Here is a 17,129-nt window from a genome sequence, read left to right as displayed (position 1 = left end):
AATATAAAGCTCAATATCCTCTCCTTGAACACTATTTCTAAAACAGCACATCTCTCTGAGTCTCTCTTCTCTTCTGAATGATGTCACTGGTTCCCGCTGTCTATTCTTCTAACGGGGCGCTGCTCCCAATACCTCAAATGACTACAGTCACCAGTGGAGGATATATTGGTATAATAATAATCATTATGACTTTTAAATGCTCTTGATGCTCTAATTGTATATTTCTCTTTCTCTGTTCTCCAGGTGTAGATGGCCATGGTCTCCAGTTGATAGGCCAGCCATTAGTGACTGCTCCTAGCCAGCAGATCCATCTTTTACAGCAGCAGCAGCATCCTTCTTCCTCCTCCTCTCCCTCTTCTAATGACAAAATAAGCAAGTGAGAGAACAGCCATACTGTTAGAGTACTACACTACATTCTTAGATGTATATGTACATTAAATTTACATGGGAAACAATACCTTATTGATTTTACATTTACAAATTTTTAAAATTGCTTCAAAATCCAGCTAAAGATGCCTGTAATACAAAAATGGCTGTAGGAGAGAATTGCTATTTCATTAAAGCAATCACCATTAGATCAGACATTCTTTTGATCATCATCTCTCATTTATAGTCAGCCTCTTTCTGAGAAGTACGAGCTCAAACTAAACAAGTTGACTAGAGAGGCCATGAGGCAGTATCTTAAGGACAGAGAAGACTGCACTGTGGTGGTACTACATGCAAAGGTAGCTCAGAAATCGTACGGAAATGAGAAAAGGTTCTTGTCCAATTAATGGCCATCACACACACACACACACACACACATGTATTTATGTTCATTCAACTTGAATATAATTTCCTGTACGATAAAAATACAGCATTTACTGCATCTTTCAATGATGATATAATAATATATATAGTACAGGATATTGGCTGGTATTTGGGGACATTATTGCTTATACCATTTAATCATGATATGAGACTATCCAACTAGAAATAGGAGATTTAAGGATGTGTAGCACAAAATGGGAGATTTTAATAAGCCTACACCTAGATACACAAGTAGATCAAAAGTCTTCTAAACTCCCTCTAAATCTAACAGTGTATATATACATGTACATAGCATAATTATTTGATTTTTTTGATCATTTATTAGGTTTTTCTGTCCCCCTCCCTCCCTCTATTTGATGGGCAAAGGCTGGAAGTCAAGGAAGAAAGAGAATGAGAAGAAGAAAGCAGAGGGACAGAGGAATGGCTCCACTTCTTCCACCTCCTCCTCCTCTCAAGCCAATTCCTCTTCCGTTGGAGTGGATGCTTTTGATAAGCCTTGCTGTTTTGTGGGTATTGGCAATCATGACCAGGAAATGCAACACCTCTCACTTGAAGAAAAGGTATCAACTTATAAATATATATTTTGGAAATGATAATACATTTGGTGCCAAACTGCCAGTACTGTGTGCTTGTTTATATAGCCACAACCACAATTACAATGTTGAAGCATCACTTTGTAACAACTCTCACGCCTACAGAACATTCCCTTTTAATATGTAGCAGCATCTAACATGTAGCCTCACAGTACATTAATACTTGTAGCACTGTAATGTCTACATGTGGATATACAACTTACACAGCTAGTAGTATACATGCATATACATGTACATGTACCTTTATTTGCTGGTTTGCCATTACATGTGTACTTGAGTTTATTATCCTGTATCCATTCTGTGTGTGTGTATCCCTTAATGTATTGTAATGATCTTTTTGTCCTTCTGGCTATCCTTTTGTCTGCTCCTAATTGATTTGATAAGGGAAGGATGGCTGCCTTGTAATGGGATGGATGTGACGTTTCCTTATGTAATGATCTCTGTTATATACATGTACATGTATATATATGGCAGCATGTGTACTATTTACAGTACATATTAGCAGTATATTTATAGTATATTTATAGTATATTAATAGTATATTTGTGGTACATGGATTATTATTAGCAGTCCTGTGTATTTACTGGTGTTTAATGATAAACTATTATTATTATTATTATTATTATTATTATTATTATTATTATTATTGTGCTATCTTTCAGAATTTCTGCATTGCCAAGACTCTGTATATATCTGACAGTGACAAGAGAAAACACTTCCAACTTCAGTGCAAAGTAAACTATAGTAACATACTGTTAGAAAACAAGTCTATATGTACATGTATATGTACAGTGTTTAATGGATGCTCATTAGTGCTGTGATGTTATAACTTCTCTTTATTCTCAGGTCTATCTTGGTGATGGAAGAGACTTGGGGACATTTCTCTCTCAGAGAATTAAAGTTATTTCTAAACCGTCAAAAAAGAAGCAGTCACTTAAAAACCCAGAATGTAAGCACCTTCATCATACATTGTACATGTACATACATAGTTACATACACACACAGAAGCATATTCACCGAGTCAAAGGAAGTGTTTGGTGTTAACTGCTGGTTTCTTTTATGCAATTATCATTAGCTGGTTGTAGTCTAGACTAAAGTTAAGATGGTGTACCCTACCCTATAGGCTATGTGTTTTGTTTGAAAAGATTAAAGGACTGATAAGATCTTAATTGACTTGACCCAACCATTTGTAACCTTAATTTACCTAGTAAACATCATAGTGGCGTGACCGTTGATAAAGATGAGACATTATACACCTGCTAGGTATTGTATTGTACATATGCAGCTGTAGTGGTTTTGTTAATGATGCCTCCTTTTTCCCTCTTTCTCACAGTGTGCATCCCTTCAGGATCCTCTGTGGCTTTATTCAACAGGTTAAGGAGTCAGACAGTCAGTACTAGGTACCTTCATGTTGAGGGGAACAACTTTCATGCCAGTTCACAGCAGTGGGGCTCCTTCTCAATCCATCTCGGTTAGAATAATAATAGTAATAGTAATAATAATAATAATACATTTAGATTATTTATGATAATACTGTATTTTTAAGAAGTTTTTGTGCTAATTTTCAGTTTGCGTGTGTTAGTTGCTTGAATAGATCTATTATTAGTTGACAATGCTATGATGATTGTTTCTCTCAATGGAAACATATCTTCTTCCATTGTTTCAAGTATCCTTTTGTTAAAAGAGTGATTGTTTGAGGATTGCTTTTAACTAGACACGTGCATGTACATGTACTTGTTTTTTTGTGTTGTTTTTATTTTTCTCTCTCTTTCTCTCTCTCTCAGTTGATGAAGATGCAGCTGAGAGTGAGGAGTTCACAGTACAAGAAGGTTACATCAAATATGGCAGTACCGTCAAGCTAGTCTGTTCCACGTCTGGTATGGCACTGCCAAGACTAGTGATAAGGAAAGTGGACAAGCAAACGGTTCTCCTTGATGCTGATGACCCTGTATCACAGCTACATAAAGTAAGAGAGAGGGGGGAGGGAGAGCAAATGATTTTAACAAATAGAAGTGGTAGCCAATAGCTATGACATTTTCTTACTGTTCTCAATATTAATGTGCATTTCTTTTTTTGTTAGGTTGCATTTTACATGAAGGACACTGAGAGGATGTACTTGTGTCTTTCTCAGGATCGCATCATTCAGTTTCAAGCGACACAGTGTCCTGGTGAGCCTCACAGAGAAATGATCAATGATGGAGCCTCTTGGACTATCATTAGTACTGGTAAGATACAGTACTTGTACATAGCCTCTATAATAAGGATACCTTGAGATAAGAGGACACCTTTATAACGAGGGCATTTTGTAATGTCCCCATTGGTACAAACCTATCTAAAATGAGGACACCTCTGTATTAAGGACAGGTAGTGTGAGTCCAATGGTGTCCTTAATAAAGAGGCTACACTGTACATGTATTAAGGAGAGGTAGTGTGGGCCCAATGGTGTCCTTAATAAAGAGGCTACACTGTACATGTATTAAGGACAGGTAGTGTGGGCCCAATGGTGTCCTTAATAAAGAGGCTACACTATATCTACAGCCTCACATGTACATGTACAGTTAAGGTAAACGGTGGGAGAAAAGATGTAGACATTGCCCACACTGTACTTTCATTCTAAAGTGAATGGTTGCTGCTCATAGTTAATATGGAGACTAAATAAAGAGTGGTTTCAATACATTAGTCAAGTCTGCCTTTAGCATACATGTACACCAATCATTGTCTGTTACTGTCACCAATCATTGTCCCTCACATCTGGTGTGTCTAATGGTGTTGCTGTGACGTTACACATTGCATGGGGTAACACTCTGAAACTGTGACTATCGCATGTACATTGCACATAGCCATTATTGACCCTGGCTTTTTCTTGTATTTATCCCTCTCTTTTTCTCTTCCCTTCTCTCTCTCTTCTCCCCCCCCCAGATAAAGCTGAGTACACATTCTCGGAGGGAATGGGTCCGGTCACAGCCCCTGTCACTCCTATACCAATAGCAAAGGATATACGCCTGATTGGTGGGGATGATCTCCAAATGCTGGAGATACAGGGAGAAGGATTCACTCCTGATCTGAGGGTGTGGTTTGCTGATGTTGAGGCAGAAACAATGTACAGGTAATAACAATAACAATAATAATAATAATAATAATAATAATAATAATAATAATAATAATAATAATATTAAATGATACAGCTGGTAAATGCTTTTTTATTTTCCAGGTGTGCCGAGTGTTTGATGGCTGTTGTACCTCCCATTGATCAGTTTCAGAAAGACTCAAAAAAGGACGACTCCATTAAAGTACCTTTACTGATAGTTCGAATTGACGGAATCATTTATAATACCCGTAAGATATATGTAGAGGAGAGGAGAGAGAGGCAGTCTTCAACAAAGCATGTTAAGGCTTTCCTAGCTGTACTACACCAGATTTTGGAGCAACTTTTAAAATTTGTATAAAATTCAATTTTGATTGGAATCAGCTCAAACTTTCTACACAACATAAGAACATGTATATGTATCAGAAAAAGTTATAAAAATGAAGAAATCTCTCCTAGTCAATTTTAGTGAAATTTGGGCAAAGTCCCTGTACTATAGTACAGGGACTTTGGCCTGATTTTGGAGTAACTTTAAAAATTCATAAAAAATCTAAACTTGATCGGAATTAGCTCAAACTTTCTACACAACATAAGAACATGCATATGTATCGGGAAAAATTATAAAAATGGAGAATTCTTTCCTTGTCATTTTTGGTAAAATTTGGCTTGGGACCCTGTACTGTAGTACAGCCTGAGGAAGACTAAGTGACAGATTATCATCATAATCATGATTTTATATATTTTTTATTATGTACATGTTTAGATATGAAGTTTCAATACATATCGTCAGACGTTCCTCTTCCCCCGATCCTTGAGCCACGTCACATTCCCGCCCTCCCTCCCCCTCTAATGGACCACATGAACATGATACCAAACCACACCCCTTACTCTATCGGAGGCCCCAACTGCACCACGTCCTCTCTCACCCTTCTACAAAGACCACACCTACTCTCCACTGACCCAACCTCCTCTCATTTAGGCGTTCAACCCGGTTTCATCCACCACTCTCCTTACAGCAATGGGGGCGGGGCTGAGATGCAGCTGCACTCTGTTAATCATTATACTCCTCATCATCCTGCCGTCCCTCCCTCCCCCTCTCTCTCTCACCATCCTCTCCACTCACTAGGCACTTATAATGGACCGGGTTTATTTAACTCTTTACAGGCTAATAAAATGACTCCACCCATTTTAACGCACACACCCATATTGACTGCTGAGTAAGCACCTTATGTAGCATTTTGTAGTTGAGAAAACATTAATCGCATTATTGTTGTTGTTGTTATTACCACTTATTGCTTATATTAACATTGTGTTGATTTATTGATTTTTTATGTTTTTGAATCATTTATATAAGTACATGAAATGAAGTTTGTATGGAAGAATATGGAATTGCATTCTTTTTCGGAAATTGTAAATTATTCATGAATTAAGAATAGTTCTTGGAAGTGGCTAGATTTGCATGTACATGTAGCAAAAATTGAATAGTTTTGATGTTAAATGTTTAGAAGTTAAACTTAGATATACAGGTAGCCATATATTGACATGTAAAATTTGATGTTTATAGAGAGATAGAGAGAAAAATGATAATGTGAAAAGAACTAAAAATCATAATAATCAGCCAAATAATAATAATAACAATAATAATGCTTTGCCAATATGTATTTTATAATGCAATATTGTGATGTCTATAGTATCGTGGATCTATTGTGTTCTTGACTGCTTCGTTTTACACTTTTGACATAAAAAAAAGTCCGGGACGTTGCTTTTCTTAATCTTAGCACAATAGAGATGTATCCACGTTAAACACTTGGAGCACTCTATCATTGGTCTGCCGGCATATGGTCGGCCACAGTAACAAGTGACTAAGTTCCATGACTCTTCATCTACAAAATTAATAATAAAAATTATCATTTCGTTGACTCACAATTATAAAATTTAGTTCTATAGAAAGGCTTTTATACATGTTATGAGAGCAACCAGGTAACATGTTGCCAAGAATAGAACAGCTTTTCATTCTTGGCAGCATGTTGCATCTAAGTAGCCATCTAGCTAGCAAGCTGCAACCATCTAGCAAACAAGTTGCTAGTAGCAAGTTCCCTCATGCCATAAAGTGTCTTTATTTTCGTACCTGATGTCACTTCGACCTGGTCGTTGCTAGAATTAGTGGTGTCAGATTCAGTCTCAGATTCTTTGGTCATGTCTCCTTCCTCTTCCTTCCTCTTTCTCTTATTACCTGTACCGCCACTAGCCCTCCCTCCTCCTCTCCTTCCTCCTCCTCCTCTTCTCTCGTTACTTGATTCCTCATCGGAACTAGTGTCTGTGTCTCCAGCTGAGCCTAGGCCTCTCCCTTTGCTAAATATCATGTTGTCCAGTTTAGTTGATTTCTAAACACAACAATATATTAACAAGTGTATAAGCGAACTTTCATGAGCCAGAAACAGATCACTTTACATTCTCTAACTATCCAAACATGAATAGCATTAATTAATTAATTCAGAGAATATTTCAATAACTTTCCTATACATTCAGCATTAAGCTAAACACTTATTTTTGTTATAACTTTTGTCACTAGTCACAATAATCATTTTGGATTCAACAATAAATCCTTATTGTTATCATTGGTAAGTATCCAGTGTACTTTAGGCTGTGAGTTTACATTTAATGACTCCAGCTAGTGGCTGGTCTCCACCCACACAGTCTCATGATAATTATCAGCTAGACAGTGTTAAAAATGTTTGCAAACATTACAGGAGAGGCTCTCATTGTAGGCCTGGACAATAATGTGGTGATAAATACTTGTACATGTTCAGTACTTCCATACATACAAAGCTACAAACACACACACACATATATACATATACACAGATAGATTCACACTGTACTATTATGTACATGTACATGTATGTGAATGGGCTGTGTATTCTTGATCTGTGTACATGATGTCAGTACTTTCATTCATAATGTGATGGTGTGTGTGTGTGTGTGTGTGTGAGTGTTTCATGATAGTGCTAATGTGAATGAGGTCTTACCACTTGTTCCTCGTATGCCAAAACAAACGAACAGAAAGCAAAGAAATCTTGAAATGTCTGCCCAGTCTTGCCATCCTACAAATAAACCAATAACAACATGACTCCATCAGAATGGCATCCCGCTACATGTACATATATACCAGTCATGACTGAAGACTCACGTAAATGGATTCATCTTGAGATGAATTACTTGATATATTATTATTCTCTATAAAAGAAATAGGTATCATTATTAGTAGGAGTATGATCACAGTTCTGTCAAACACCAGAACACTGTCTGCACTAAACTGCTGCACAATATAATAAGAATGGACTGATCTTTAAGCAAGGGCAATACCAAAGTAGTTTAAGCTCAGCAATCACAATGGCTACATACAATGATAGGCTCATGCTACTAGTATATCTACTCTCTCTCTCTGTCTCTGTTAAGGCTGAGTTGAGATATTGTCAGATAGACTAATGAAAGCTGCAAGATGATTGTTCAGGCGCTCGTTAGAATAATACAAAGGAAGATTTCAGAGGACAAGACTCACTAGATATAACCGGTGCTTCTTCGCTGTCCATTGATATATAGAGAGGAGACAAATAAAAGAAAGAGACTAGGAGATGAAGATTGTTTGTGTTTCCTTTAGTGCTAAGGGTGGGTCTATGGTAAGCAGGAGGGCGTGGTCTTGAGATCACGTGAGTTTACATACTCTTCGTGACGTCATAACACATCTGGCTGGATCACGTGATCTGCATCTAATCGAACCCCGCCCTTCAATTCTGCATTCAGTGCATTGCGCGCATTACTCTTGGGCAGGGAAACACAGAGCCATGTCGACCACTTTTACAAGTGGAGAAGAAAGTGTAGAGAGCTCTATAGACCACTCGCAGATACCAATGGACCAAGAGAAAGTTGATGGTTGCCTTTTATCAGTGGATGATGAAGGGTACGAGACTCCAGGGAAGAAACTCCCTCCTTTAGTTAAACACAACAAAGCCACTGCCAAGGACTGCAATAAGAAGGTGGTTGTTAATGAAAAACATTCTACACTTTTCACATCCTTCCTGTTCATGTTTTGTACTTTCTTTCTCATTCTATGACATCACTTTGAAAAGAAAAACTAGCGATCCCCCCACCCCCATTTAAAAATGCAATACGTTTAATGGGTACCTACTATTGTTGGGTTTAATGGATTTATTATTTACCTTATTGAATTGCTTGTTTATGTTGAGTACACAGTGTAGGCTGGTATGATTGCCTTATGGTTTTTTGTTGTGGGTATTTCTCCTGTACATTTTATCTGTTTTTCTATCTCCTTCTCCCCTAATGCACTCCCTTACCCTCTACTACTGTGTATACATTATGTACACACACACACTCATGATGACTTTTAATGGAGTTATAATGTAACCTAAATGTCCCATTCTTAAGATTCCAGCAGTAATCATATATTGACCCTTTTATAAATAATAATAATAGTAGTGATAATAATGTTGACTATGTACACGCTCATGTATCAATGCAGTTCACGTACGTTTGGCATTATTGTATCATACAAATTGGAGCTAGCGTTGCAGGAGCAGCTGCAGTTGACTATGCATGGCGTGTGTACGTGTGTGTTTACATTTTCCATTCAGCATTTTAGAATATTTTAGAAATCATGAATAATTTATTAATAATTATTTTAAAGAACCCTACACTGTTTGATGCGTACCTAACAATCCTCTAACTGTCTCCTCTCCTTTTCTTGTAGCTTCCGGAAAATGGCGGGAGTGATGTTGCAATGGCCGAAGATGATGGGTATGAGACTGGAGGTAAGAAGCAAGTTCTCTTAAAGCCAAAGACCGGTACAGCTAAGGAAGCAAGAAAGGTTAGAGAACCACATGTGTGTACCATACTCTACTCTATCTCTCTTTATCTTCAAAGATCTTTATTCTTTTACCATGCACACATGACATGTCTATGTATTCCCTCTCTCTTTTACTTTTACCACACATCTAGTATGATATTCATGTACTCTAACCTTTTACCACACAATCTACATATCCTCTCTCTTTATCTTTTATTCCTTAATCATCATAACCTCTTCAATATTAACTGTTATACTGCCCTCTTTGCTTCATTAAAAAGGATGTACTCTGTCACTTTAATCTCTCTCTCTCTCTCTCTCTAATCTCTCATTTGTCATAATTCCTCTGACAAATCCACTTTTGCTGGGACTATCATAACTTGTTTCATCTGCTGTGTCAGTGTAACTTCACATGTATATGTACAGTTACAGTATAATATGTACAGTATAGCATGTACATGAGTTATAGTGCACTGATGGTGTGTGTGTGTTAAACCCTTGTTTGAGGAATTGGAATTTTAAGCTTCATTGTGTTGAGGTGTATCCAGTCCACATTACTGTACATGCTCTCTCCTTTATTTACTGTAAATATTTAGTTGGCACTTTCTAGCACTGACTGTCACTCACTCTCTCTCTTCAGTTACATCCAGTGCATCTTCTCTCCAGCTAGTACACCTTCTGTCATAGTCATGCTGTATATGGCTGCCTTGATAATCTCTGTCTACATGTACAGTGTAGCCTCTTTATTAAGGACACCATTGGGCCCACACTACCTGTCCTTAATACATGTACAGTGTAGCCTCTTTATTAAGGACACCATTGAGCCCACACTACCTGTCCTTAATACAGAGGTGTCCTCATTTCAGAAGTACTTTTGTATAGGTTTGTACCAATTGGTACTTTGCAAAGTGTCCTCATTATGAAGGTGTCCTCTTATTATCGAAGCTACACTATACCTCTGTGTGTGTGTGTGAGTGAGTGTGTGTGTCCATTGTATTGTGTGTGTGTAGACTGTTTATCTTTTCTGTGTATTTGCATACTAATCATCATGAATGTCATTCGTGTCTGCAATCTTGTACAGTTGTATGAGAAGCAAGTGAGTCTTATTTGTTTTTATAATGGGACCAGGAGAAGTGGATAAGAAGATCTCATGGCCTAGTAGGAAGAGAGAGAGAGAAGGACAGAGAGAGGGAAGAGGAAAAAGAAGAGAAATACAGAGCAGATTCATTGAAAATAGTTGTTGTAAAACCAGCTTTCTTAAAAGCCAACTTCTGTTGCATGTACATTTCTCAGTATGTATAAACTGTATGTGTCTACTCTGTCTTGTCTTACCAACTACAATCATTAACTGTCAATTGTATATCATAAGCTACATGTACATGTCCTTATGTATGATGTAATTATTACTTAATGGTAGCCAGGTAGGTAGTGAATGATTGAACTACATGTAACTGGAAGCATGATTAATAGTTACCTAGTTACTTCATACAGAAACTGCATGATTACAATATGTCATACATCATTACATTTATATCATGATAATAATAATAATAATAATAATAATGATAATAATGATGATGATGATGATAACGATATTAACGATAATTCTCAGTTCCATTTCCTTCATAAACAAGAGGGAGATAATTGCAATTGAATGTTAATTGTTCTATCATGTGTACACTAACCCACACACACCACTCATGTGTTAGTGTTCATGTACATTGTTACTAATCATTGTTGTACTGACAATCAATGTCTGATGAATTGAATATATTAACTGATACCAGATAAATACATGTACATGTACATTTAATGTAAATTCTTTATTATTGTATTTTTTGTCCATCTCTCTCTCTCTCCCTCGTAGTTAAGAGGTAGTGGTTCTCCCAGAGCAGAGCCTAGCGATAGAAAGTCCGATCGACTTGATGACAAACAGTTAGAGAAGCTTCTCGATGAGATATTTGTTGAACGAGACTCTCTGACCGACTCTGCTCTTCACCTCCTGAGGCTAGTACCTGATGGATACGTGCCCCTACCACATCAAGTTGGAGGTCACAGACACATTGACGGAAAACTAGGTGTGTGTAATGTATATATAATGATATGTAATGCAGGCGGTGGTGGCTTTTCATTATTGACATTTCACTCCAGTTTTATTGTAATCAAAACAATAAACTGACATTTTGTTTGTACTCCGTTTGAATTGCAGCTGCCACTTGGGCATTATCCAACACGTGAACTACATGGTATTGCTCTGGAGTGGCCCGGGTTCCCCACGGGACTTTGGCATGTTGCTCGTGGAAGTTCTTGTCGGTCAATTTTAAGTTGCTTCAAAATTTGACAGATGTCATATACAAGGAGGGTATTTTTCCCAAAAATTACTAGGAGAGAATTTACCATTTTTATAATTTCTTCTGATACATATACATGTTTTTATCTTGCGTAGCAAGTTTGAGCTGATTCCAATCAAAATTGGATTTTTTATGAATTTTTAAAGTTTCTCAAAAATCGGATCAAAGTCCCTGTACTATAGTACAGGGATTTTGGCCAAATTTCACCAAAATTGACTAGGAGAGAATTTACCATTTTTATAAATTTTTCTGATACATATACATGTTCTTATGTTGCATAGCAAGTTTGAGCTGATTCCAATCAAAACTAGATTTTTTATGAATTTTTAAAGTTGCTCCAAATGCCATGTACTGTATTGTAGTGCTTGTCAGCTCATGAAGCTCATGCTGTTTAGCTCACTTAGCATGCTTTGTGGGGGAAACCCTGTGCTAATAAAGACATGCTTATACATGTACTGTATTATTGTAACAAGGAACAATTGCTTAAATGATAATACTTGACCTTTCCTTCTTTCTTTTCCTTGTTTCTTTCCTCTACACTCCAAAGGTTTCCTAAGACGCATAGGCCAGCCTCATTTACTCTACAAGCCGGTCCAGTTTGGTTCCAAAGGAGTGAGAGAGGTCTCGTTCTACGATGCATTGTACGGCGTCAGTACCCACCTTGGGGATCCCTCCATCTTCCCTAGCCTCTGCAACAGCAGCAATAACTCTCTGCTCCAGTCCATCCTCCCAATGTACCATGGACTAACCACCATTGCTGATAGGGCTGGACACAAATGTATGACTACATGTACTAATGTACACTATAATGATCATTATAATCTTATTATACCTATAATGGGCTTAATGTACATGTACATGTATAATGTATGTAAGGTGTACATTTATAATGTAAAGTGGATTAGTATGTACGTAATATAATAAGTTACTCATTATTTGTGTGTAGTGAGTCATTCTGTAGCTATTAATAGTAAATTTGCATGAGTATTATAGTGAAGTGGTAGCTGCCAATAGTTCTTGGCTATATACGTGTAACTAATCAGTCACATGATCCAAGAAAATTTTTAAAGTGTTTCATCAATATTTGATCATTGACACTAATATTAATCACTGATACTGATACTGATATTTGATCATTCATCATTAACATAGATACTGATATTAATCATTGATCATTGATCATTAGGTGATCATCTGATACTAGAGGACATCACCCACAGGTTCACTCATCCTTGCATACTTGATCTAAAGATGGGCCAGAGGGTCTGGGACGACCACGCCCACCCCGACAAGATAGAGAGAGAACTCAAGAAGTACCCAGCACAAGAGAGACTGGGTTTCAGAATCACCGGAATGAGAGTGAGCGAAGAGAAGAAGTGTACCATTACGCTGTGGTGATCTCTCTCTCCCTCTCTCTCTCTCTCTCTCTCTCTCTCTCTCTCTCTCTCTCTCTCTCTCTCTCTCTCTCTCCCTCTCTTTAGATATACAAGCCATTCACTGATGACTATGTCTATTATGATAGATATTATGGTCGCAGTGTCACTGAAGATACTGCTCTATCAGGTGCATACTGTACATGTAATACAAACCAGTATTTTATAATTATTTGCTTCTCTCTTCCCCTCACTCCCTCTTATTTCCTTCCTCTTAGCAATCACAAAGTTCTTTGAAGTGGGTGATGGGTCTCACCGCACTGACGTTGTCAACTGCATCATGGATAAACTAACAGAGTTCATCAATTGGATGGAGAAGCAGAATACCCTTAGCCTTTTTGCCACTTCCCTCCTCATAGTTTATGAAGGCGGGCCCACTCCAGCTGCTGGCGATAAGCAGCAGACTCAAGTTGATATCAGATTAGTGGATTTCGCTCACACGTACGAGAAGGAACGTGATGATACTCAAGACGCTAATGCTTTGTTCGGCGTCAGAAATTTTACCCAATACCTCGAGCATTTCCTAAAGACTGCAGGGCAGTAGTTTTATTCCAGATTTTTTGATAAAAGAGAAGAATTATTAGAAGAATTGCTATACTGGATATAATTATTATTACTTATTATTATTAAATTATTATTATTTTGCAGATTTTTCCTACTGTTTTACTTGTTAAAATGCACAATCTCTCACTGGTAGTTTATTAAATAATGCTCTTTCTTCTTTTTTTTTCTAATTTGCAATGCCAATAATAAACGTTTTAGTTTTTAAATATGAGGCACATGATGCAGTGAGGCACATGTTGCAGTGAGCAGCCACACCTCTGCATGGTATTCAGAGATCATGGAGGCCATCCTTGAGGTCTTCCTGTTGTTTTCCTTCTTCTTGTCCACTGTTAAAGGTATAATAAAGAAGGTCTTTCTTGCTCGAATAGATACTTTTATTTTAGGGCAAACACTAGGGAAATACTAACATTGGAAACAGAGATGGTGATGTTGAAGTTTATTATAATGGAGACTGGAAGTTCATTTGTTATGATTTTGATGCTAATGATGCTACTTATAGTTACGTTCCTGATGTGGTCTGTCATCAGTTAGGCTATACTGGTGGTGTAGTTCAGCCTCAGTTTGGCAGTAGGTCAGTTTGTGTGTGTTTATTATTTTTATGTATTATATATATACAATGTACTGAGATAACATTTATTTTTAGACATGATCGTCAAATTGGGTTTTATGATATGTCCTGCAAGAAGGATTATTTAGTCATACTCCAGTGCAGCTTTAAAACTGATAATGTGCCTGCTAATTGTAATAATGGCCGTAATGTTTGGGTAACGTGTTGTAAGTCAAACTCTTTTTACTGATGTAGTACTTTTTGCAAGATTATACTAGAATGTGGGACAGAACACCATATACTGGAATGGTACGCCTAGTGAACAGTAGTTATATAAGTCAAGGTATAGTTGAAGTCTACTGTCATGGAAAGTGGGGAGTGGTTTGCAATAAAACTAACTCTGAAAGTTTTGCTCTTACTGTGTGCAAACAGCTAGGGTACAATTTAGTCTCTAGTTATGACTATAATACAACTTTGTGAGTTTAGTTATTATTAGCATTAATTTTATTTGCTTGATCATTAATTTAGCTCAAGTGAACTTTTTCCATCAATGCAAGATGCAAATTGTGACAAGAAGTGCATAAAAGATTGTGCAAGTTGTGATGAGAATATTGACTCATGTGGTCATGGTATTTTAAATGTGTCTTGCAGTGAGTTTACAAGCAGTGATAAAGTTAGATTTATAATTGTTGTACAGAATATGAAGGTACTGCTTCAAATCATGGCAATAAAATAGAAGCCTGTTCCCCTATAAGTAAGTGTAATACAATTATAGTAATAATTTGCTGTTTTGCATTATTTATTATTAGATTTATATCCTGGTCAACTTGCAGTGACTGCACTGGTTTTGATCCTTACCCTTTATCTTTATTTTATTACTCGTGTCTGCATTAGAATTATCACCATGTGCTGTAGAAGGAGAAGAGGGCAACCACTTCTTGAAGAAAACCTAAATAATCAAGACAACAATAGGATTAATAGGTGTAGGGCGAGGTGCAGTGTTATTTGTGATATTTTGTGCTGTAACTAAATAACTACTTAATAAGTAGAAGTTCAACAGACTTTTTTGTATTTTTTATGCTGCTAAAATTAATTTAAAATACAGAACACGTGGTTAAAAGATAGTCTTATTGCAGATTTTTTTTACTGTTTTCATAAAATGCAAAATTTTTCACTGGTAGTTTATTAAATAATGCTCTTTCTTTCTTTTTTTCTAATTATGCAATGTCAATAATAAACATCTTAGTCTTAGTGGACGGAAAAATGTGTAGCACATGCACATAGATAGTAGAGTATAAACATTATACTCTTATAAATAATTATACTCTATAGAATTTTATCTATATATGCACGGCAGTGAGCCACACCTCTGCACATGGTACCCGGTACCCAGAGATCATGGAGGCATAGATCAGAGCATAGAGAAACACCTGTAGCAACACCTAGATAATTCGTCATCAATGTGCACTTCCCAAAAATCTATGGTACCACCCCACATGATCTCGTCTCAGTCGAGTCATCGGTTCTGTCTACTGATGACATCATCGGCTCACTCGTAAAGGTTTCTGATGATAGCATTTTTAAACTGAAGTTTTCTTAGGCCAGTGGACTATTATTATGTAATTATTTATTTATCATTTTTATTGTTATTCATTTGTGTATATGCCCTTTTGGTCACTTGTTATTATTAAGATTAAGATTATGGTTGAACTGGAGCATTTGTTATTGTAAGTTAGCCACTAGATCTATATAAACTAACTGAAACGTAGTTTTACGTAAACGTAGTTTACACTTACTTACGTAGTAACTACTATTAAGTAGAAATGAAGCAGTCTCTCTCATCAAAGCTGCTCTTTCACCTTCGATATTCTCGATTAATAGTTCGGTAAAAAAAAAAAAGAAGAAACAATCCACTCGAGAATCCATCTTTTAACACTACACGTGTTTATCGTGACCGGAAAGTATACTACGGCTAGGCGAAGTGAGCATAATTCAGTAAAATTAATGTGGTTGATTCGGTCCATTCTTCCCGTCTACTATCTATGATGGAGGTCATCCTCGAGGTCTTTTTGTTGTTTCCCTTTTTCTTGTCCACTGTTAGAGGTAAAATAAAGTAGATCTTTTTGCTAGAATACATACCTTTATTTTAGGACAAGAAACAGGGGCTGTGAGGCTCTATAATGATGGAGATACTAGCATTGCAAACAGAGAGGGTAATGTTGAAATTTATTATAAGGCCACTCCAATTAGATTAGTAGTTTCCCGTTTCCCGCCCGCATATGCCGCTTCAAATTTTTGTTAAATTCAATTAATTTTTATTATATTCAATTTTAACCACTAGTCCACTACACTACTACCTCGAGGCTCGTGCTTTGAACCGTAGATAGTAGATTACTATCTATGTTTGAACAGTCAACAGTGTAGGTGGAAATCGGTGGAAATTGTTGTCTGCTCGTTGAAATCTACAACCGAGTGTATCAATGATCCATACTGGGTCATTGATATCGCTATATCTTCTACTCCTGGGCTTTCTTTGCCTGTACCACCAGGCTGCACAACCAGGCTACACATATCCTACTAGCTCTCTGACTGCTGTCATATTCTCAACCTTATACGAGACCTCTCACTCTCAAGGAGTCACTAATATCGTTGATCAATCGGAATTTATCAGTCTCGTGTCATCGACTAGTCACGTCAACTCATTACTATAGTAATTGAACTCTTTCTCTCTCCTCCCACTCTCCTTCCCTCTCCTCTTTTTCTTTCCTTCTCTCTTTGTCACTTTTGTTTTGAGCCGGCACTTACAGCCAATCAATATCCGGTTGTAACTCACAACTCATTAGTACACGAGACCTCTCACTCTCGAGGAGTCGCTAATATCG

The 17,129-nt window shown here is 37.0% G+C and overlaps 4 protein-coding genes and 2 long non-coding RNA genes across 7 annotated transcripts; 4 read left to right on the top strand and 2 right to left on the bottom strand.

Annotated features, from left to right (window-relative positions):
- The first annotated feature begins 12 nt into the window (after positions 1-12).
- On the top strand, positions 13-5,870 carry LOC100641920 (recombining binding protein suppressor of hairless-like). The gene is made up of 12 exons (XM_011411937.2): positions 13-168; positions 244-376; positions 614-757; positions 1,136-1,370; positions 2,066-2,137; positions 2,250-2,352; positions 2,737-2,874; positions 3,188-3,369; positions 3,484-3,628; positions 4,323-4,509; positions 4,615-4,739; positions 5,252-5,870. Exons 1-12 carry the CDS (start codon positions 78-80, stop codon positions 5,707-5,709), a joined length of 2,013 nt encoding a protein of 670 aa, XP_011410239.2. The 5' UTR covers positions 13-77; the 3' UTR covers positions 5,710-5,870.
- A 100-nt stretch (positions 5,871-5,970) lies between these two features.
- Positions 5,971-8,180, bottom strand: LOC100637369 (PHD finger protein 23A-like). The gene is made up of 5 exons (XM_003384176.3): positions 8,051-8,180; positions 7,679-7,725; positions 7,518-7,592; positions 6,617-6,872; positions 5,971-6,371 (listed from the first exon to the last, which is right to left on the bottom strand). Exons 1-5 carry the CDS (start codon positions 8,079-8,081, stop codon positions 6,190-6,192), a joined length of 591 nt encoding a protein of 196 aa, XP_003384224.1. The 5' UTR covers positions 8,082-8,180; the 3' UTR covers positions 5,971-6,189.
- A 98-nt stretch (positions 8,181-8,278) lies between these two features.
- LOC109580284 (inositol polyphosphate multikinase beta-like) lies at positions 8,279-13,870 on the top strand. The gene is made up of 7 exons (XM_019993311.1): positions 8,279-8,525; positions 9,257-9,373; positions 11,220-11,430; positions 12,251-12,481; positions 12,890-13,062; positions 13,185-13,266; positions 13,355-13,870. Exons 1-7 carry the CDS (start codon positions 8,334-8,336, stop codon positions 13,678-13,680), a joined length of 1,332 nt encoding a protein of 443 aa, XP_019848870.1. The 5' UTR covers positions 8,279-8,333; the 3' UTR covers positions 13,681-13,870.
- A 73-nt stretch (positions 13,871-13,943) lies between these two features.
- LOC109580286 (neurotrypsin-like) lies at positions 13,944-15,371 on the top strand. Its single transcript, XM_019993314.1, has 7 exons — positions 13,944-14,035; positions 14,084-14,271; positions 14,344-14,474; positions 14,516-14,723; positions 14,776-14,897; positions 14,945-15,001; positions 15,057-15,371. The coding sequence occupies exons 3-7, from the start codon at positions 14,372-14,374 to the stop codon at positions 15,275-15,277; spliced, it is 711 nt and encodes a 236-aa protein (XP_019848873.1). The 5' UTR covers positions 13,944-14,035; positions 14,084-14,271; positions 14,344-14,371; the 3' UTR covers positions 15,278-15,371.
- Positions 14,917-16,470, bottom strand: LOC109580288 (uncharacterized). 2 transcript variants are annotated; one of them, XR_002184157.1, is made up of 3 exons: positions 16,387-16,470; positions 16,044-16,341; positions 14,917-15,196 (listed from the first exon to the last, which is right to left on the bottom strand). It is a non-coding gene; the product is annotated as an uncharacterized LOC109580288 (long non-coding RNA). The 2 variants fall into 2 exon arrangements; XR_002184156.1 differs by having other exon boundaries at positions 16,048-16,341.
- On the top strand, positions 16,275-17,048 carry LOC109580287 (uncharacterized). The gene is made up of 2 exons (XR_002184155.1): positions 16,275-16,350; positions 16,398-17,048. It is a non-coding gene; the product is annotated as an uncharacterized LOC109580287 (long non-coding RNA).
- The last annotated feature ends 81 nt before the right edge of the window (positions 17,049-17,129 follow it).

Source organism: Amphimedon queenslandica, unplaced genomic scaffold (genome assembly GCF_000090795.2).
Source record: "Amphimedon queenslandica unplaced genomic scaffold, v1.1 AMPQUscaffold_13499, whole genome shotgun sequence".
NCBI classification, from domain to species: Eukaryota; Metazoa; Porifera; class Demospongiae; order Haplosclerida; family Niphatidae; genus Amphimedon; species Amphimedon queenslandica.
Note: the sequence above shows the minus strand (reverse complement) of the source record. Positions and strands in the feature narration are given on the sequence as shown.